Below are 22,731 nucleotides of genomic sequence, written 5' to 3'. Positions count from 1 at the left end.
TGGTCTTGAACTCCTGACCTCAGGTGATCCACCCGCCTTGGCCTCCCAAGGTGTTAGGATTACAGGTGTGAGCCACTGAGCCCAGCCTTTGCAGCTCTCCTTGTCTTAATTGGTTGGAACCTCCAGCTCTTCCCGTGGCTCAGACCGAAATCCTTGGAGTCATCTTAGGCCCTTTCTCCTCATATCCTACAGGAAATCCTGTTTGCTCCACCTTCTCCACCTCCTTGGCTCAAGCCATTCTCCTGCCTCAGCCTCTTTAGTAGCTGGGACTACAAGTTGCATGCCAGCATGCCTGGCTAATTTTTCTTTCTCTTTCCTTTTTTTTTTTTTTTTTGTAGAGACAGGGTCTCACTATGTTGCCCTGAGCTCCTGGGCTCAAGCAGTCCTCCCGCCTTGGCCTCCCAAAGTCCAGGGATTACAGCTGTGAGCCATCACATCTGGCTACTCTAGGTTGAGTGAGGAAAGTTCATTGACCACTTCCACTGCTAACCCATCTCTTTTGGAATCTTTCCATAGTCTCCTGACAGGTCTCCCTGCTTCTCAATCTAGCAGCCACAGTGGTCCTTCTCAAAGGAAGTTAGATACTATCACTCTATGCCCTTGCAGTGGTGCTTCTTTTCATGTGGGGTGAAAGCCTACGTCCTCAGAATATGGCTGCTAAGCCCCATGTGTCTGTCCTCTGCCCTCAGTCCTCTGTGATCCCTGTCCCTCGCTCTGTTGCAGTCACGCTGGCCTCTCTTGCCCTGTAAACACATCAGGCACCCTCCTGCCGTAGGGCCTTTGCCCTTCCTGTCTGTCTCCATGGAAAGCTTTTGCTGTCTTGGCTAACTTCCTTGTCCTTTGTCTTAGTTCAAATAATCACCTTCTTGGTGAAAGTAATAGAGACTATTCAAACCTGACCACCTTGTTTAAAATTGCAACTCAGTGCCTCCTCAACCCTCCACTCCCAACCACCTTCACCCTGCTCTTGCGTATCCTTTTGCCTTTTTTGCATTAGCATTCCTCAACTTGTAATATGCTGATAAATTACATTTTAGTGATGTTTTAAAAATCTGTATATTTATTTTTCAGTTAAATGTTAGTTACATGAGGCCAGGCGTGGTGGCTCACGCCTATAATCCCAGCACTTTGGGAGGCCAAGGCGGGCAGATCACTTGAGGTCAGGAGTTCGTGACCAGCCTAACCAACATGGTGAAACCCTGTCTCTGCTAAAATTACAAAAATTAGCCGGTGTGGTGATGCATGCCTGTAATCCCAGCTTCTTGGGAGGCTGAGGTAGGAGAATCACTTGAACCCAGGAGGCAGAGGTTGCAGTGAGCTGAGATCATGCCATTGCCCTCTAGCCTGGGCAAAAAGAGCGAAGCTCCATTTCAAAAAAAAAAAAAAAAAAAAAAAGTAAGTTACATGAGGCCAGGGGTCTTTGGTTCATTGGTACATTCCAGATGAATAGGATCATTTCTAACATATCGCAGATCATCAACAAATAATTGTTAAATGAGTACACTTTTGGTATTTTTATATATTTTCTTTTTTTTTTTTTGAGACAGAATCTCGCTCTGTCACCCAGGCTGGAGTGCAGTGGTGTGTGATCTCAGCTCACTGCAACCTCCACCTCCCAGGTTCAAGCGATTCTCTTGCCTCAGCCTCCCTAGTATCTGACACTACAGGCACGCGCCACCACGCCTGGCTAATTTTTGTAGTTTTAGTAGAGACAGGGGTTGCCATATTGGCCAGGCTGGTCTTGAACTCCTAACCTCAAGTGATCCTCCAGCCTTGGCCTCCCAAAGTGCTGGGATTACAGGTGTGAGCCACCATACTTGGGCTTTTATGTATTTTCTATGGTAAACATAGGTGGTACCCTGTAATTTTTATATCTTTGTAAAAGATATAAAAAAAAGAAGCATTATATTACTTGTTATGAAATCAGAGGAGTAAGCGAAGGAAAATAACTAGCTTAGGGCAGTGGGCAGGGCAGGAAGAGAACTGAAAGGTAGGAAGACAGTTTTGGAGGGAATTGCAGAAGTCTGGATTATAGAGGCCTAATATAAAGTGATACGGATGAGGGAGAGACTGACAGGTACAATGATGTGGAGTTGGTGAGTCCCTAGTTGTGGAGGGGGCCTAAGAAGATCTTGCTGTGGTGAAAGCATGGGGAAATGAACAGCTGAACTGTTTTGCAGGAGGCTGGAGCTGGAGGTACGATGTGCGCTGAGATAGCAGGGAAGTAAGTGGTGGTTGCAAGAAAGAACAGTGAATTATTTTCTTTTCTGAATTCTTTCTTTTTTTTGAGACAGGGTGTCAGTCTGTTGTCCAGGCTGGAGTGCAGTGGCACGATCTCAGCTCACTGCAACCTCCACCTCCCGGGTTCGAGCAATTCTCCTGCCTCAGCCTCCCAAGTAGCTGGGATTACAGGCACCCACCACCGCGCCCGGCCCATGTTCTGAATCATTTCAATTCACTGCCGTTAATCTTGGTTTATACAGATGCAGCCCCCTAGTGAGCAGCTGGAAATTCAGCTTTGGTGCCCAAGTATTGTCACTTCCAGCTTTACCCCACAACCGGGATGCATCCTTCAGGGGGTCATGAAGTTTGCCCTAAAGAGTAGTGATCCATGGAGGTTGTATAGCTCATTAAAAAAATCCACTGTGCTATATTGTTTGGGAGTCTTTAGAACACAGGCATCTCTCATGGGAGATGGTCCTGTGTCAGAAAATTCAACCCTATGGAATTGTACAGTTATGTAACATCTCAGAGCCTTGGCTCCACGTCCCTGTCTTGGCTCTCTCTGGCTCGTGATTTCCTCCACTTGAAACACCCTCCACCCATTCTTCTCACATGTCACTTTTTAAGAAATTCTTCCCACCCCCCCACATTCCGTCATCAAAATGAATGGTCTTTCCCTATGGGTTTGTGTTTCCATTTGTTTATCTATTCAATTAATAACTTTTTTTTTTTTTTGAGAAGTCTCACTCTGTGGCCCAGGCCAGAGTGCAGTGGCATGATCTCGGCTCAGGGTAAATTCTGCCTCCCGGGTTCAGGCGATTCTCTTGCCTCAGCCTCCTGAGTAGCTGGGATTACAGGCACCCGCCACCACGCCTGGCTGATTTTTGCATTTTTGGTAGAGTTGGGTTTCACCATGTTGGCCAGGCTGGTTTGGAACCCCTGACCTCAAGTGATCCTCCCGCCTCGGCCTCCTTTGGATTACAGGTGTGAGCAACCATGCCTGGCTTCAACACTTAAATTGCCTTAAAGGAGTTTATGGTCTGGACTTGGGTGCCACACAACACAGTCGCTATGTGTGACGATTTAAATTTTATTTTTTTATTTTTAATTAATTTATTTTTTTGAAAGCTCTGTCATCTAAGGCTTGAGTGCAGTGGTGCCATCTCAACTCCCCGAAGACTGTCTCCTGGGCTCAAGCAATCTGAAATTTTAATTAAAATGAAATTAAATAAAAATTTTTAGGCCAGGCATGGCGGCTCACACCTGTAATTCCAGCACTTTTGGAAGTTGAGATGAGCGCATCACTTGAGGCCAGGAGTTCCAGCCCAGCCTGGCCAACATGGTGAAACTCCGCCTCTGCTAAAAATACAAAAATTAGCCCAGGCATGGCGGCGCGTGTCTGTAGTCCCAGCTACTCAGGAGACTGCGGCAAGAGAATCACTTAAACCCAGGAGATGGAGATTGCACTGAGCTGAGATTGTGACACTGCACTCCAGCCTGGGTGAAAGAGTCAGGCTCTGTCTTGGAAAAAAAAAAAAAATTAAAAATGCCTTGGTTGCCCTAGCCACGTTTCAAGTGCTCAGTAGTCATATGTGGCTAGTGGCTGCTGTAGTGCACGACACTCACACAGAATAACTCCGTAACCAATATTCTGCTGGAGACAGAATCCATCCTATGGAATTCAAATTCAAATCCTATGGAACTGTACAGTTATGTAACATCTCAGAGCACTGGCTCCACATCCCTGTCTTGGCTCTCTCTGGCTCATCAGTTCCAGAATAACTCCATTACCAGAATAACTCCGTTACCAGAATAACTCCATTTACTAAAATTCTACTGGGTAGCACTCTATAGGAGGGAATAGAGACAGACACCACATATTGCACACACAGATAAAATGGATTAAGGAAAACAAGATAATAATAGTGAGAGGGACTGGTTGGCTACTTTAGATTGAAGGACCAGTGAAAAATGTCCAGGGAGGTCATATTTAAGCCAGGATAAAAATGAAAAGGAAAAAAGTGAAAATGGTGGGGCTGGGGAGCTAGATGGAGAACACAGCCACGGAAAAGGCCTTAGGGTTGAGGCAAGTTGGAAAGAAAGCTCTAGTAGCTGGGGCTGAGTCAGCAGGGGAGAGAGTGGTAGAAGAAATCTATGGGGTAGGTCAGGGCCAGATCACCAGGGCTTCAGTAATTTGAGTAAAGATTTAGGAATTATTATTATTATTATTATTTTTCTGAGAGAGTTCTGAGAGGGTTATAAGTGGGGGAATGACGTAGTCTGATTATATATTTATCTTTACCTCACTTATCCTGATTTCATTAGTTGCTTACTTACCCATGTCCCTGCCCAATTGCACAATTCTGGATTTTTGACGTCCTTAGTATATTGAGTCATGTCCCATCAGCTCAATATGTTAGTAATAACTGGTTGAATTGAATTAGCTTTTTTTTTTCAATCTTTTTTTTCCTTAAGAAACAGGGTCTTGCTCTGTCACCCAGGCTGGTGTGCAGTGGCACAATCATAGCCTCCAACTGCTGGGCTCAAGCAACCCTCCTGCCTCAGCCTCCTGAGTAGCTGGGAATACAGTCAGGTACACGAGGCCTGACTATTTTTTTTGTTCGTTTTTTTGCAGAGAGGGAGTCTTGCTATGTTGCCCAGGTTGGTCTCAAACTCCTTACCTCAGGTGATCCACTTGCCTTGGCCTCCCAAAGTGTTGGGATTACAGGTGTGAGCCACTGTGCCTGGCAAGAAATGAATTTTTGTTTTTATTTTTGAGATGGAGTTTTGCTCTTGTTGTCCAGGCTAGAGTGCAATGGCTTGATCTCGGCTCACTGCAACCTCCACCTTCCAGGTTCAAGCAATTCTTCTGCCTCAGCCTCCTAAGTAGCTGGGATTACAGGCGCCCGCCACCACCCCCAGCTAATTTTTGTATTTTTAGTAGAGTTGGGGTTTCACCATGTTAGCCAGGCTGGTCTTGAACTCCCGACCTCAGGTGACTGGCCTACTCGGCCTCCAAAAGTGCTGGGGTTACAGGCAGGAGCCACCACGCCCGGTCAAGAAATGAATTTTTAAACGCTGCCATACAAAACACCATGCTAAGATCATCCACTTCCCCATGAACCCTGTCATGAGCTGCAAGATACAGACCACCACTGCCTCCTTGGAAGTTACTGAATTCTTAGACCGGAAGAGGAGTTAATGAAGTACTAGGCAAGCTTACTCATGTTTGCATGGTTTAATGATTAAGAGCAGAAGTCAACAGCCCGATTTAACGCATGTGGGTGCTTGACACAGAGCCTGCTATATAGTATTCTCCAAAAACCTTAGCTAGTGCTATTAGTGCATATGATGTAGGTTTAGTTTTCCAAGTTCTTCCGTGGCCCTTTTTGCTTATTATATCAATCCTTGGTGGGAGATAGAGGAAGCATTTTTAGTGCTATTTTACAACTGAGGAAATAGAGGTTTGAAGAGAACTCAGGAACTCTCAGGGTTACCCAGCATTGTGAGTGACAGAGCTTGGATCTGAACGTAAGTCTGCTCCAGACTTCTGTTTCCTGAAGCATTCTCTTGAAATCCCTTGGTAAGGAGGTGTAGTCTGAAGCATGTTGTCCAGGAGCATGAAAGGTTAGGCACAGTGATTCACATTCACTCTCAATTTCTCTTGCTAATGGCAAACTTGGCAATATGACTGTTAAGGCTAGGGATAAGTCTTTGTGGCCACTGAGTAGGAAAAGCTCCACGTCCACCAGAGGCCCAGTTTATTCTGAAAAGCAAGTGCATCTCTGCCACTGGAAGGCTGGCATTTGCTCTCGTGCTGCCATTGAGCCACGCTGGTTCTCTGCTTCCAGTTTCCTTTTCTTTTTCTTTCTTTTTTTTGTTTTTTTGAGACAGAGTCCCGCTCTGTCGCCCAGGCTGGAGTGCAGTGGCGCGATCTCGGCTCACCGCAAGCTCCGCCTCCCGCGGGTTCACGCCATTCTCCTGCCTCAGCCTCCCGAGTAGCTGGGACTACAGGCGCCCGTGACCACGCCCGGCTAATTTTCTGTATTTTTAGTAGAGACGGGGTTTCGCCCTTTTAGCCAGGATGGTCTCGATCTCCTGACTTCGTGATCTGCCTGTCTCGGCCTCCCAAAGTGCTAGGATTACCGGCGTGAGCCACCGCGCCCGGCCCTGTTTCCTTTTTGTTTGTTCCCTGATACCCTGTATCAGGACCAGGAGTCAGTTTGGCGGCTATGTGTGGGGAAGAAACTGGGAAGTCAGGGGCTGTTTCTGTGGACAGCGTTCCCGGTCCTTTGGAAGGCACAGAGCTCTCAGCTGCAGGGAACTAACAGAGCTCTGAAGCCGTTATATGTGGTCCTCTCTCATTTCCAGCAGAGCAGGCTCCTATGAATCAACCAACTGGGTGAAAAGATAAGTTGCAATCTGAGATTTAAGACTTGATCAGATACCATCTGGTGGAGGGTACCAACCAGCCTGTCTGCTCATTTTCCTTCAGGCTGATCCCATAATGCATCCTCAAGTGGTCATCTTAAGCCTCATCCTACATCTGGCAGGTAAGTGAGTAGGTGCCCTGGGCGGGAAGAAGGGAGTAGAGGGGGGTTAGAAGCCAGAGAATGGGGTAGGGGAAGGGGAGGGGATGGTGGTGGTGGATGAATGTAGATGTTCTTTGGGCACCGTTGTATGGCTATGGGTTAACTAGTGAGCAGGACCAGAATAAAGTTTTAGGCCAAAGAAATTGCTTAACTGCTGTGAATTACAACATTCATGGCTAAATGAACAAGGCAAGATGCAGCACAGTGTGTGACATGCTGCCGTTTGTGTTTAAACAAAAAGGGAGTGGTTAGATGTATATGCATAGACACATGTATATAGGAAATAGTGACAGTGGGTACTGTGGGATGGGGGCAGAGGGTGGGAGGTGGAGGGAGGGTTAATCCTCATTGTATTTTTTTGTGCCTTCCGATTTTTTTCAGCCACATTCAATTCTTTCTTTTCTTTTCTTTCTTTCTTTCTTTCTTTCTTTCTTTCTTTCTTTCTTTCTTCTTTCTTTTTCTTTCTTTCTCTCTCTCTTTCTGTCTCTCTCTCTCTCTTCATGAGGTCTCACTCTGGAGTGCAGTAGGGCAATCTTTTTTTTTTTTTTTTTTTTTTTTTTTGAGACAGAGTCTCACTCTGTCGCCCAGGCTAGAGTGCAGTGGCGTGATCTTGGCTCACTGCAGCCTCTGCCTCCTGGGTTCAAGCAATTCTCTGCCTCAGTCTCCCAAATAGCTGGGATTACAGGTACCTGCCACCACTACCAGCTAATTTTTTTGTATTTTTAGTAGAGACAAGGTTTCCCCATCTTGGCCAAGCTGATCTTGAACTCCTGACCTTGTGATCCACCTGCCTCGGCCTCCCAAAGTGCTGGAATTATAGGCGCGAGTCACCGCGCCTGGCCTAGTTGGGCAATCTTGATTCACTGCAACCTCGACCTCCTGGGCTCAAGTGATCCTCCCACCTCAGTCTCCCAAAGTGCTGGGATTATAGGCGTTAGCCACCACACCTGGCCTAAGTATTTTATTTTGAAATAAACACTTTAATTCAAAACATTCTATGAGATAAGGAAAGATTAAAATAGGCATATCCTAATTTTTAAACACTAATTTCTGGAGTGATATATGCCTTTGGGATTATGGGGGAAAAATAATCTCTCATTATATACTTCTATAACCAAATTGTAATAGCATGCATTATATGTGTAATCCAAAAAAAAAGATACTAGTATTAGGCAAAATTAAATAAGAATTTCTTGGTGGCCGGGCGTGGTGGCTCACACCTGTAATCTCAGCACTTTGGGAGGCCGAGGCGGGCAGATCACGAGGTCAGGAGATCGAGACCATCCTGGCTAACATGGTGAAACCCCGTCTCTACTAAAAATACAAAAAAATTAGCCGGGCGTGGCGGCGTGTGCCTGTAGTCCCAGCTGCTGGGGAGGCTGAGGCAGGAGAATGGCGTGAACCTGGGAGGCGGAGCTTGCAGCGAGCCGAGATGGCACCACTGCACTCCAGCCTGGGCGACAGAGCGAGACTCTGTCTCAAAAAAAAAAAGAAGAAATTCTTTTTAGAAAGACTTTGTCTAAAAAAAAAAATTAAAAGAATGCTAGCATAGAAAAATGCTTATAATCTCAAATTTTAAAAATTCCAGCTATATCAGCTAACTTGGAAAAAGGGGAAAAACCTTCCAGCTATAATGTCTATTGACAAGGCTGGGCATGGTGGCTCATGCCTGTAATCCCAGCACTTTGGGAGGCTCAGGTGGGTGGATCACTTGAGGTCAGGAGTTCAAGACCAGCCTGTCTCTACTAAAAATACAAAAATTAGCCGGGCGTGGTGGCATGTGCCCGTAATCCCAGCTACTTGGGAGGCTGATGCATGAGAATTGCTTGAACCCAGGAGGCGGGGATAGCAGTGAGCCAAGATCTTTGCACCACTGCACTACAGCCTGGGTGATAGAGCAAGACTCTGTCTCAAAAAAATAAAAAATAAACAATTAAAAAAGGAATAAAATATTTTTTTAAAGAAAGTAAAATAAGTAAAAAAATTAAGAGAAATTTTTTTTGGGGAGGGGGAGACAGAGTCTGCTCTGTCCCCCAGGCTGGAGTGTAGTGGCACGAGCTCAGCTTGCTGCAACCTCCGCCTCCCAGGTTCAAGCACTTCTCCCTGCCTTAGCCTCCTGAGTAGCTGGGATTACACCACCACACCCCGCTAATTTTTGTATTTTTTTTTTTAGTAGAGATCGGGTTTTGCCATGTTGGCTAGGCTGGTCTTGAACTCCTGACCTGGGTTGATCTGCCTGCCTTGGTCTCCCAAAGTTCTTGGATTACAGGCGTGAGCCACTGTGCCCAGCCAAGATGAAATAGTGAGGGCTCATTCTCAGTTTGTCTTTTCTTCATTGCAGATTCTGTAGCTGGTTCTGTAAAGGTTGGTGGAGTGGCAGGTCCGTCTGTCACACTACCCTGCCACTACAGTGGAGCTGTCACATCCATGTGCTGGAATAGAGGCTCATGTTCTTTATTCACATGCCAAAATGGCATTGTCTGGACCAATGGAACCCACGTCACCTATCGGAAGGACACACGCTATAAGCTATTGGGGGACCTTTCAAGAAGGGATGTCTCTTTGACTATAGAAAATACAGCTGTGTCTGACAGTGGCGTATATTGTTGCCGTGTTGAGCACCGTGGGTGGTTCAATGACATGAAAATCACCGTATCATTGGAGATTGTGCCACGTAAGTTTTTCTTTGATATTTCTTGCTAGTTAATTGAATTTTCTGTTCGGTAGTAATTTTCTTTTTTCTTAATAGGGAAAGAGGAGGTTCCCGTAAGTCCTGTTTTTAAATAAACTCTTGTTCTTGGGAAACAGAATAACTTTTGTGTAGATGAAGTTACAAGGCCAAGCATAATTCAAGGTCAGGCTAGAATCAGCAAACTAGCTCCTAAAGCAGTACAATTGTTCCTTGATATCCATGGGAAATTGTTTCCAGGACCCCCTTGATACCAAAATCTGCAGATGCTCAAGTCCCTTATATAAAATGGTGTAGTATTTGCATGTAAACTATGCACATAGTCCCATATGCTTTAAATCATCTCTAGATTACTTATAACACCGAATACAATGTAAATACTATGCAATTGGTTGTTTTACTGAAATATTTAGGGAATAATGACAAACAAAAAAGTCTGTATTTGTTCAGTACAGCAGACAACATATCCTTCTTTTTCCACCATACATTTTCCATCCAAAGTCTTGGTTATATCTACAGATATAGAACCCACAAATATGGAGGGCCAAATGTACTTCAAACATAGTAGTTGGCCCAAGAAATAGCATTTACTGTTCCATAGTAAAATACAGTGAATATTTTTATCAAGCTGAATTTATTCACCTTGAGGAACTGTCCTTTTTAATTTTTTTATTTACTTTTTTTGAGACAGAGTCTCGCTGTTGCCCAGGCTGAAGTGCAATGGCACAATCGTGGCTCACTGCAACCCTCTGCCTCCCAGGTTCAAGCAATTCTCCTGCCTCAGCCTCCCGAGTAGCTGGAACTATAGGCAGGCGCCACCATACCCAGCTAATTTTTGTATTTTGTGTTAGTAGAGATGGGGTTTCACCATGTTGGCCAGGCTGGTCTTGAACTCCTGACCTCAGATGATCTGCCTGCCTCAGTCTCCCAAAGTGCTGGGATTACAGGTGTAAGCCACCACGCAGGGCCTTTTTTTTTTTTTTTTTTTTTTTTTTGAGATGGAGTCTCACTCTGTTGCCCAGGTAGCAGGCTGGAGTGCGGTGGTGTGATTGCTACTCACTGCAACCCCTGCCTCCTGGGTTCAAGTGATTGTCCTGCTTCAACCTCCTGAGTAGCTGGGACTACAGGAGTGCATCACCATGCCCGGCTAATTTTTAAAATTTTTTTTGTAGAGATATGGTTTCGCTATGTTGCCCAGGCTGGTCTCAAACTTCTGGGCTCAAGTGATCCACTTGCCTCGGCTTCCCAAAGGGCTGGGCCTACAGACATGAGCCACAGCACCCAGCCTTGCTGCTGACTTTTTGTTTTGTTTTTTTGAGACAGAGTCTTTCTCTGTCGCCCAGGCTGGGGTGCAGTGATGCGATCTCAGCTCACTGCAACCTCCGCCTCCTGGGTTCAAGCAATTCTCCTGCCTCGGCCTCCTGAGTAGCTGGGACTACAGGTGCACACCACCATGCCTGGCTAATTTTTGTATTTTTAGTAAAGATGGGGTTTCATGATGTTGGCCAGGCTGGTCTCAAACTCCTGACCTCAGGCAGTCTACCCGCCTCGGCCTCCCAAAGTGCTGGGATTACAGGTGTGAGCCGCCGCGCCCGGCCGTTGCTGTTTCTTAACGAATCTTCTTCCACTAAGGTCTTACAATGATAATAGAACCCAATACCTATGACCTTAATAAGCTATGTCTCTATTTTTGTTTTAATTAAGAGGAACTTTAATTTGCAGTCTCTTAGCTTTTGGACTTGGATTGTTTCCCTTATAAGGGCGAGCAAGATGAGGTCAATTCTTTTTTTTTTGTTTTTTAAGACAGGGTCTCGCTCTGTTTCTCGGGCTGGAGTGCAGTGGCCCAGTCTCTACTCACTGCAACCTCCACCTCTGGGGTTCATCAATTCTTATGCCTCAGCCTTTCAAGTAGCTGAGATTACAGGCATGTGTCATCACACTTGACTATTTTTTGTAGAGATGGGGTTTCGCCCTGTTGCCCAGGCTGGTCTCGAACTCTGAACTCCTGAGCTGAAGTAGTCCACCCACCTTGGCCCCATAAAGTGCTGGGATTACAGGCGTGAGCCACCACGCCCAGTCTCTACAAAAAAAGTTTTTTTAAAAATTAGCCAGGTGTGGTGATGCCTGCATGTAGTCCCAGCTACTTGGGAAGCTGACACAGGAGGATTGCTTGAGCCTGGGAGTTCGAGGCAGCAGTGAGTTGATCATGCCACTGCAGTCTGGCCTGGATGACAGAGTGAGACCCTGACCCCAAAAAAGTGCTTCAGTGCAAATATGAGGCGTCTGTTCTTATTTGCAGAATATGCATGCACCTTTCAATACATCTACTTTTCTTTTGGAAGGAGGGGTATGTCTCCAAGGCCCTCTCCTGTCACAGTTTCTAGCTGGGCAATGACCAAGATTGACAGTTCAGGAAGTTAACTCCACCTAGGGACAGTCTGTCATTGGTGTGCTAAGGTACAGTTCCAGCCTGAGGCTCTTGTTTCTTGTTTGACTTATGCTCACTCTCATGTTGATTTCTGACTCCAGCCAAGGTCACGACTACTCCAATTGTCACAACTGTTCCAACCGTCACGACTGTTCGAACGAGCACCACTGTTCCAATGACAACGACTGTTCCAACGACAACTGTTCCAACGACCATGAGCATTCCAACGACAATGACTGTTCCAACGACAACGACTGTTCCAACGACAATGACTGTTTCAATGACAATGAGCGTTCCAACGACAACGAGCATTCCAACAACAACAAGTGTTCCAGTGACAACAACGGTCTCTACCTTTGTTCCTCCAATGCCTTTGCCCAGGCAGAACCATGAACCAGGTAAACAGATGTGTTCAGAAGCCCAAAGGCCTTCTAATGAGGAGCTGCGGACCATCCAGGGCATTGTATCAAGGTAGAAGGACAGTCTAGAGTGAGGGGTCTTACCTGGGTTTCAATCAGGGTCTCCTCAGGGTTTGTGATCCTCCCCAACTCCCAAGTTATATGCATCTTTTGCACCAATAAGCATTTTTGGAGTGAGGGGACCCATTGCTTTTTGTCAGATTCTCAAAGAAATTGATTATTAACCAAAAACAGCTGGACCACTGATGTAGAACATCTAACAGGGATACTGTGGATCTGACTCAGCTAGGTATGGCTTTATGATTAAAACACAGGGAATGCCAGAGAACCAAGGTCAGATAAATGAGATTGTGTCCTCACGAAGAGCTCTGAAGAGAGATCATTTAGTCCATTCTGAAAGCAGACCTTGATTTCAGAGAAGTTAACATTTACTGTTTTCTATCTACCAGGCACCATGCTTCATGCATCTAATTCTTAGGATAATTATATCCACTGTAGGTGTGGTTTATAATTGTGAGAACTGAGACAGAGTCTAAAAGTTCATTGTTGAAAGTTACACAGATAGAAGCCAGGTGCGGTGGCTCATGACTGTAATTTTAGCCGAGGAGTTCAAAACCAGCCTGGGCAACATAGTGAGAGACCTTGTCTCTACATGGTGGTGCATGCCTCTAGTCCCAGCCACTTGGGAGGCTGAGGTGGAGGAATCGCTTGGGGCCGGGAGGTCAAGGCTACAGTGAGCCATGATTGCACCACTGCACTCTAGCCTGGGTGACAGAGTAAAAAAGAAAGAAAAGAGAAAGAAAAAAGAAATTTACACAGATAGAAAGTGGTTGAGTCAGGTTTTGATCTCTGTTAGCTTGAAATAGGGCCAGTATGTTTAACTACTGGATCATGCCTCCTATTATCAGCACTGAGTTTTATGTTTGGATGAGTTTGCCCTGATCTAATATTTTTACTGAAAAAAACCCCTAAACAACCACACTGTCTTTTCAGGGTAGTCAATGACTTACACATTTTTACTTCAAAGGTCCTTTAATTTATTTATGTACAGTGGAAATTGCAAAAGGTGTGATTTATACTTAGGAAAAAGTAACATTGGATTTAAGGGCTTTAGGGATTTAGAATGTACAGTTTATTTTTTTCAGTTCAGGCCATATAGTTGATACTTCAAATTCCCTGTAAATAAGACATTAGATTTAATACAAATGGAGGGTAACTTGACTTATAGGTAGGGAAATAGCTTGTCATTCTGAGGACAAGTATAGGTTCAAATCTTCCATTTCCGGGATTTAAAAGATAACTTTTAGTGGAGATTCTCAAAGCCCTCAGAAATCCATTGACCCCTTAGGGTGGCTCTGGATTCCGAGGAGTAACAAATGTCACAGCCTCTTAGCTGGAAAAATCTGATGGAGCATATTGATTTCCCTTGACTCCCATTGAATTGTGTGTGTATTTAACCAGGAGAGATCTGAAGGGTTGGGCTAGTAGCTCAGTTTGGAAGAGAGGGTGTTAATTAGATCATACCTGGGATTTTAGAGCCATAAAAGTTTTGTAAGAAAAACAGTTTTGTTCCAGGCAGCAGCACACACTAGAGAGTCTGTTAGACTTTCTCAATGTTGATTTCACTTTTTAATACTTAGCTCGTGTCTGCTAAGGTGGATGGATTAGTGGACTTGTTTTGGAGAACATCCCCAAGTCACTGACTTCATTTAAAGCCGAGATTTGGGAGAAAGTTGCCTTTCTCCTAAGAGTTGGTTTATATGGCTATAACTTGGAGGATGGTATCACTTGAGGTTATTCTTATTTGGATAGTTTTCTAAAGAGTTTGCATGAGTTGAACATTACAGTCCAGGAATGAGAGAACCCTGGAGCAAATAGAACGCAGGGACATTTATCTTTGCATCCAATCCTCCCTGCTCAGTGCCCCTACTACCTGCTCGCTGCCTAAAACATCCATGGAACAATTGTATGTATGGTTGTAGGAACAGTGGAGAAAAGAAAGATGCCATAAGGACCCAAACTTAGGAAAGAAGTTAAGCTCAAGAGATCTTTTGCACAGAACTCAACTGGGTACAGACTGCCCACGTGACTCTCCTGTGTTGTTCTGTTTTTCGTTCCGAAAGAGAGCCACATCCTCTTACAGGTTTGAGCACTAGAGGAAAACAGGAAAAAGTTGAGAACAGGAGAAAGAGCGATGTTGAAAAGTGAAGTTATTGAGACTGTGGTGGAGAAGGAGAAACAGACCAGTGAGAGGCAATAAGGAAAGCCAGGTTTGGGAATTCATCCAGTCACCGTCACTAATTGACTCTAAATTTCTGTGGTGCTCTAAGAGAAGGGAATCATGTAAATGCTTTGTGAAGAGGCAAGTGATCAACTTTGCAAATAAGGTGAGATATCTGATAGGAAATAAAGGAGGGATTTCAGGAAAGGAAAGGGGAATGTAGCCCTATGCTGGAGAATTCCTAATGGGAGCTTTACCATGAGAAGTGTAAGATGAGTCAGAAAACACAGGAAATCACCCCTAAAGGAATGACTAGAATGCAGATGCAGAAGGAGCTGGGGTCAGGTCCTGCCAGGAACCTTACCTTCAGGGTTGTAAATCATTACCAAGGCTGACATTGGGCAATATTGTCAGCTTTAAGAGACCTCAAGGAATTAATATTGTATCTATTCTCTGTTAGTTATTAGATGTGTGGATAATTGAACTTGAGTAAGGCCAGGAAACCCAGAATGGGGCTGTTGTGAAGGGGGTAGGGCATGTTAGTGCAAATTCCTAAGCCCCCATTTTCTGAAAGTGAAATATCACTTGTATGAATAAAATAAAGCTTAACTGGGTATTCTATATAAAATGCCCTGTTGTTGGCTTTGTCTACTTAGAGGGAACCTGGGAGTATAGAAAGTTTGAGATAATCGTATATATTGACTATGTGGAACATTATCTAGATCGCATTTCCTCGTGTTAATGAGATAATTGATAGCAGGGCAATGCCTGAAGGCCATCTTTGAATACATTTCTAAGAGGAGCCAAAAGGTTCAGAAGTGGGTCGGTAGAAGCCCTGCATGCCCACTGTGGAAGGCCAGGAGAAGGGCCCATGGAAAGTTGATGGTAATTCCTGATTCTAGTTTTGTTCTTTATTTTTCTTGGGGTGCACATTTTCCTCCACAAATGGAACAATTCTTCCATTCTTTTCATTCCAGTAGCCACTTCACCATCTTCACCTCAGCCAGCAGAAACCCACCCTACGACACTGCAGGGAACAATAAGGACACAACCCACCAGCTCACCATTGTACTCTTACACAACAGGTAACTGCGTTCTCTTTCCTGAAGACCTGGCATCATTCAAACCTTGATAACCATTGACTTTGTTGAGAGCACACGCTCTGGAATACGACTGATCTGACTTGAGTGCCAACACCAGCCACACAGATCAGTCATTTGACTTGTACAAATATCTACCCTTTCTGAACGTTTTGTCATTTGTGTGTGTGTGTGTGTGTGTGTGTGTGTGTGTGTGTGTGTTTTTCTTTTTTTTTCTGAGATGGAGTCTCACATTGTTGCCCAGGCTGGAGTGCAGTGGCACGATCTCGGCTCACTGCAAGCTCCGCCTCCCAGGTTCACGCCATTCTCCTGCCTCAGCCTCCCGAGTAGCTGGGACTACAGGCGCCCGCCACCATGCCCGGCTAATTTTTTGTATTTTTAGTAGAGTCGGGGTTTCACCATCTTAGTCACGATTGTCTCGATCTCCTGACCTCGTGATCTGCCCGCCTCCACCTCCCAAAGTGCTGGGATTACAGGCATCAGCCACCATGCCCAGCTGTTTTGTCATTTGTAAAAAGGATGTAATACCATGATCTTGCAGAATGCTTGTGAGGATCAAATGGGATGAAAGATTTGGGACATAGTTACAGGGGGTAAGTGATAAATATAATAGCAGCTATTATTATTATTCCTTAGAACATCAAGAATCCAAATGCCTGACTGCACAGATAGCTTATGTGATTTGGAAACATCCACATGCATATTACCTTGTTTTTAGAAATCAAATCAACCAGTCTTGAATCTGAACGTATTATTTTGACTTGGTTCCTTGGGCCAGGGCCTTAAAACAATTAAATCTAGCCGTCTGATGTTTAGCTCAAACACCAGACCCTATGCTTCTGACAAGTTCCAGACCCCAAAAAGTACCAGGAGGCTTCCACTGACTCATCAAATTTGTATTTACATGAGCATTCTCAGATGGGGCTATGATTTGAATGTTTGTGTCCTTGCTATTAAGGGAAAACTCCCAAACTGGGTTTTCTCTCTCTTCTCACACCACGTCAACAACAATCATCAACTCAGATGAAGACTTCTGTGACCGAATGTGTGGAGTTTTTTCCCCATACATCAAGCAGTGGACACCGGCTGTGTGTTTAATTCAATTCTTACACTGTCTACCCGGAGAGAGGGTCAGATCCCACAGGTAAGGGGCTCAGTCCCCAGGACTGCCCCTCCCACCCCCACCACACACACCAGTCACAAGTTCGGGTCTCTGGAACTTCTGAGCGGCCAGTTTCAAGTTGGGGTTCCCACAACCCTCTCTTTGGGTTCTATTAATTTCCTGGAGTGGCTTCCAGAACTCAGGGAAACACTTATGTTTACCAGATAAGTATAAAGGATATTGCAAAGGATACTGATGATGAGATGCACAGGATGAGGTATATGGGAAAGGGTTCCATGCCCTTCCTTGGGAACTTTACCTTCTAGGAACCTCCAAGTGTTTGACTATCTGGAAGCTCTCAAAACCTAGTCTTCTTGTACTTTTTTTTTTTTTTTTTTTTGAGACGGAGTCTTGCTCTGTCATCACCCAGGCTAGAGGGCAGTGGCATGATCTTGGCTCACTGCAACCTCCGCTCCCAAGTTCAAGCAATTCTCCTGCCTCAGCTTTCCAAGTAGCTGGGATTACATGTATGCGTCATCATGCCCAGCTAATTTTGTATTTTTAATAGAGATGGGGTTTCATCATGTTGTCCAGGCTGGTCTTGAACTCCTGACCTCAGGTGATCTGCCCACCTCAGCCTTCCAAAGTGTTGAGATTACAGGCGTGAGCCACCGCACCCAGGCCTTTTGGGTTTTTATGGAAACTTCAAGACATCAACATTCCATCCCCCAGGGGCACAGGGAAGGACTCTCTCTGGGAAGTGTCTTATGACCCACAATCAGAAAGGCAGGGGAAATTAAAGTTCTGCCTTGTCAGGTGAAAGGAGAGCAGGAGAAAGTCCAATATTGTTTCCTGAGGTCAAACATACTTACCATGATAAGAAAATACTATAATCAGGGATATGGGAGTTATGAGCCAGGAACCATGCACAGACCTCTATCTATCTATATATGTATGTATAATCTCATAACACCACACCCCTAAATTCATGTTGATAGATAATTCCCAAATTCATGTTGATAGCTAATTCCCAATGCAAGTATTAAGAGCTGGGGCCTTCGGAGCATGATTAGGTCATGAGGGCCCCGCCTTCATGAATGGAATCAAAGCTCTTATAAAAGGCCCAAGTTACATTTTCTGGGTGGGAGAGAAACAATAAATTAATTAGTTAAACAAAAAGAGGCCCAAGGGAACTTGTTTGACCCTTCCCCCATATGAGAACAAATAGAAGACACCATCTATAGGAAAGAGGACCCTCACTAGATTGAGTAATCAGCCTGTGCCTTGATCTTGGACTACCCAGCCTCGAACTGTGAGCAATAAATTTCTGTTTAAATTACCCAATCTAAGCTATCTTATCATAGCAGCCTGAACAGACTAAGACAGATGAGTTGAGGACACCCACACCAACATCAAAGAGGCATGCCCCTCTGAGATCCTGCTACTCTGCTCCAAACAATCCTTACTATTCTTTCAAGTCTGAACAGGCCTCTTAGAGTCTCTGCTCCTTGGAAGTGTAGAATTGACCTGTCTTTCCTTGTGATGGAGAAAGGTGATGCTGAAACCTGTCATCTTTCCCAGCTAACTCTCCTTGTTTCCCTTAGTGGTAAGCTCTGGAAGTGCCCTGTGCTGAGCTCCTCTGTGATGCTGAGCTGGCTGTGTCCTTGTGTGGCATCCAAGCAAGGTCACGTCTTGCAGGCCTCCTTGTGTGTATGACTCATTGTACTCAGCTGTTGCCAATCTGTAGGCAGCTGCTCCCCAGCCTGCATGGCCTACCTTTTTTGCCAATCATTCCTGGTAGCTGGTTAATTTAAAATGGACCTGCAGTGTGATTCACAGAGGGACTCATTCAACTGGGATTAGATAATGGTGACATTTCGTTTTGAAAGTGTAATCCTTAGCACAAACTGTTTCCAGGCACAAAAGCAAAATGAAAATAGATAAAAACACAAGGTAACAGTGGTAGGAGCAGCTGCACCCCACTCTTTGAGAGTGTAAGGAGGAAGAAAGTAGGAGTGGGGAATCAATCTCTGAAATACTATGTCAGTGAAACCTGGTCAAAGTAGAGTTTTCCAGGGTGGAACAGACAGTGGAGCAGCTGTATCCCCAGGATTTGTGTGGCTGCTGCCATTTTGGCCGTGGATCCAAGGCTCTTGGGCCAAGTTCTTACTGTGCCTGGGTTGGCCCTCAGTTGCCTAAAGCCTCATGGAAGCAAGGAATATTAGATCTGGAAAGGATTGGAGCTGTCATATGGCCCACTACCCACCTTTGACAGATGTATGTGCCAGGAAATGGATATATTATCTTGTTTAATTCTTTCAAGGCAGGCCATATTTAATGCTATTGCCAGATTGAGGAGGCGCTATAAATCTGCTTTGGATTTATTTGCCAGATTGAGGAGGCGCTATAAATCTGGTTTGGTGCTATCCTTGGTTTCATGCATCTACTTGAGGGTCTTGGAACATATCCCCTGTGGATAAGGGGGCACTACTGTATACACACACACACACACACATACACACACACCCCTTTATATACCTATACATACATACATAACTGTGTGTATGAAAAGGACCTTGAGTATCAAAGTTACATTGCTAACAGACATTGTCAGCATTGAACTCAAATTTTATCTGACTCCGGTCCATGCTGTTTTTCTGCATCACCCCATCCTCTTCCTGAAACTGTTACTTAAGGTCATAATACCTGTCACAAACAGGGCTGAGATTCTATATATTGCGTAAACCTACATATTGCTTTTGACTTTCTTTTTTCCTTCCTTCCTTCCTTCCTCCCTCCCTCCCTCCCTTCTTTCTTTCTTTCTTTCTCTCTCTTTCTTTCTTTCTTTCTTTCTTTCTTTCTTTTCTTTCTTTCTCTTTCTTTCCTTCTTTCCTTCTTTCTTTGTCTTTCTTTCTCTCTCCTTCCTTCCTTCCTCCTTTCTTCTTTCCTTTCTTTCCTTCCTTCCTTCCTTTCTTTCTTTTTCTTTCTTTCTTTCTCTTTCTTTCTTTCTTTCTTTCTCTCTCTCTTCCTTCCTTCCTTCCTTCCCTCCTTCGTCCTTTCTTTCTCCCTTCCCTTCCCTTTCCTTCCTTCTTTCTCAGTCTCACTCTGTTGCCCAGGCTGGAGTGCAGTGGCACAATCTTGGCTCACTGTAATCTCCACCCCCTGAGTTCAAGCAATTCTTGTGTCTCAGCCTCCCAAGTAGCTGGAATTACAGATGTGCAGCATCACATCTGTAATTTTTTATATTTTTAGTAGAGATGGGGTTTCACCATGTTGGCCAGGCTGGTCTTGAACTCCTGACTTCAAGGGATCTGCCTGCCTCAGCCTCCCTAAGTGCTGGGATTACAGGCATGAGCCACTGCGCCTGGCCTTGCCTTTGGCTTTCTAGGAAGCCTCAGAAGCAGTAAAATGTAAACACAGTAATGTAAATGTTGGGGAGATATTAGTCCAAGTTTATTCATATTGAGCCCTATAGCATTGTCACCAGTTACAGAATTTCATAGACCTAAGTATTTCCATTTCATAGAAGTGCAATGTATTGTGTAGGTTATCAGCAGAGGCTCTTGTCACTTAATTAGAAATCATCATTTAACCATTTCCTGTGTATTTCTTTATCCATAAAAATGGGATTAAGGAACTAACTGGTTGTTAGAATGTAAAGTGTTCACTACATGGTAGATGCTCAGTAAAAAGACAGTTCTGTATTTGACCTATAGTTGTCTAGGAAGGCCAACAGAATATACTCTTTTTTTGGGACAGGGTCTCACTCTGTTGCCCAGCCTGGAGTGTAGTGGTGCCATCACAGCTCACTGAAACCTCTGCCTCCAAGGTTCAGGGATTCTCCTACCTCAGCCATCCGAGTAGCTAAGTCTACAGGCATGTGCCACCATGCCCAGCTAATTTTTTGTATTTTTTGTTAGAGATGGGATTTCACCATGTTGCCCAGGCTGGTCTTGAACTCCTGACCTCAAGTGATCTGCCTGCCTTGGACTCCCAAAGTGCTTGGGTTTATAGGCATGAGCCACCCATGCCTGGCTGAGAATATACTGTCTATTACAAAGCAGATATTTTAAAACATGTTGAAATTTTTAAATGTTCAACTCTAAGAGAAATGTATCTTATATATTACATAAAATCTTAATCCTTATATGGCATAATATGCTTGATCTGGTGGCTGCTATATTTTCTAAAGCACTTCTAGATCAAAATGTAAGCACATCGGCAACAACACAGGAGTTATATGCCACCTGTTTTTGATATTACGGCATATTTTACTCCTCTGAATATAAAACCAATATGATGTCCATTCTGAAAAGAATGGTTCTGGTTTTTGGATGTACGTGCCTCTGACCATTCATTTACAGCTGTTTAGATAGCATAAGAGTATTGATTGCCTTTAAATGGCATTCTTAACCTGGTTCCATGAATGGGCTTCTGTGATGACCCTAAAATAGTAGATAAAATTCATGTGTGTGCACATGCATTATTTTTTTAATAAAGAAAAAAAAAGAGTCCATTTTCAAAGAGCCTGTGACAGAAAGGTTAAGAAATACAACTTTACAGGAGAAATTAATATAACATTAATAACTTGGTATGACTCTTGCAGTGCCTGCAGAATTTGATCATATTATCATTCAACTTTTCATCGCCAGAAGGTAATGTGAATATATTTAGGGTCTGCAGTGAAAATTCAATATTTTTTGTAATACTAATTAAATTTCCTTCTTGTTGAGTAGATGGGAATGACACCGTGACAGAGTCTTCTGATGGCCTTTGGAATAACAATCAAACTGTAAGCATATTCTCCCCTATTTGATTAGCCAGATTCACTTGCATATCTTCTTGGAAGCAAGTTACATTTAAAGACTATGTCTGTAAGACTAGCCCACAGAACTTTTTTTTCTTCTTAAAAAAAAGTTGAAGAAAATAATTTGACTCTTAAATAGGATGCTTTAATTTTTTTTTTTTTTTTGAGATGGAGTCTTGCTCTGTTGCCCAGGCTGGAGTGCAGTGGTGCAATCTCTGCTCACTGCAAGCTCTGCCTCCCGGGTTCAGGCCATTCTCCTGCCTCAGCCTCCCGAATAGCTGGGACTACAGGCACCCGCCACCATGCCCGGCTAATTTTTTGTATTTTTAGTAGAGACGGGGTTTCACCGTGTTAGCCAGGATAGTATCGATCTCCTGACCTCATGATCCGCCCGCCTCGGGATGCTTTAATTTGGAAAGTTCATTTAGGTGACCCAGTTTGTCAGAGATGCCCAAAGAGAATATGTTACTGAATAGCGTACTTAGATACATAGTACACAGACTTTCTGCTGGGAGAAAATAGGGGAAGAAAGAATGAGCTAATTTTTTGAGACAGTACATCACTCTGTCTCCTAGGCTGGAGTGTAGTGATGCGATCTCAGCTCACTGCAACCTCCGCCTCCTGGGTTCAAGCAATTCTCCTGCCTCGGCCTCCAGGGTAGTTGGGACTACAGGCGCACGCCACCACGCCTGGCTAATTTTTGTATTTTTAGTAGAGGTGGGGTTTCACCATGTTGGCCAGGCTGGTCTTAAACTCCTGACCTCAGGCAATCTACCCGCCTCGGCCTCCCAAAGTGCTGGGATTACAGGCGTGAGCCACCGCGCCCCACCCGAATGAGCTAATTTAAGGAGAACAAGTTAAGATAACACACCAAGGAGGAATTCAATTATCAATAGGGAAACAGCATGCTTTGATGGGGTGGAGTAGAGGCTGCCCCAAACAAAAGTAAAATGTAAGTGAAACTAACATAATATGTTTATTTTCCTAATATATTTCCCCTACCTAATGACCATTTTATGTAGAAATTTTAAAACATCTATTGATTTTTTTCTATACATAAACCTCCCCATGGGATGACTTTTTTTTCTTTCTTTCTTTTTTTTTTTTTTTTTTTGAGACAGAGTCTTGTTCTGTCACCCAGGCTGGAGTG

At 44.3% G+C, this 22,731-nt stretch overlaps 1 protein-coding gene across 5 annotated transcripts in view; it reads left to right on the top strand.

Annotated features, from left to right (window-relative positions):
• Positions 1-5,558: 5,558 nt before the first annotated feature.
• The window catches only part of HAVCR1 (hepatitis A virus cellular receptor 1), a 54,192-nt gene continuing 37,019 nt past the window's right edge, over positions 5,559-22,731 (top strand). For 2 of the 5 annotated variants that reach the window (XM_055387212.2, XM_019028633.4), the window contains exons 1-5: positions 6,181-6,776; positions 9,157-9,489; positions 12,034-12,330; positions 15,550-15,657; positions 21,511-21,566. In XM_055387212.2, the coding sequence (XP_055243187.2) occupies positions 6,731-6,776; positions 9,157-9,489; positions 12,034-12,330; positions 15,550-15,657; positions 21,511-21,566 (840 nt within the window). In that variant the 5' untranslated portion in view covers positions 6,181-6,730. Of the gene's footprint in view, positions 5,755-6,180; positions 6,777-9,156; positions 9,490-12,033; positions 12,331-15,549; positions 15,658-21,510; positions 21,567-22,731 lie in introns of those variants that run through there. The other 3 variants (XM_004042891.5, XM_019028631.4, XM_019028632.4) reach the window with 3 other exon arrangements.

The sequence above is a fragment of the Gorilla gorilla genome, chromosome 4 (assembly GCF_029281585.2).
Source record: "Gorilla gorilla gorilla isolate KB3781 chromosome 4, NHGRI_mGorGor1-v2.1_pri, whole genome shotgun sequence".
Lineage (NCBI taxonomy): Eukaryota > Metazoa > Chordata > Mammalia > Primates > Hominidae > Gorilla > Gorilla gorilla.
This window is presented reverse-complemented; position numbering and strand designations above follow the sequence as displayed.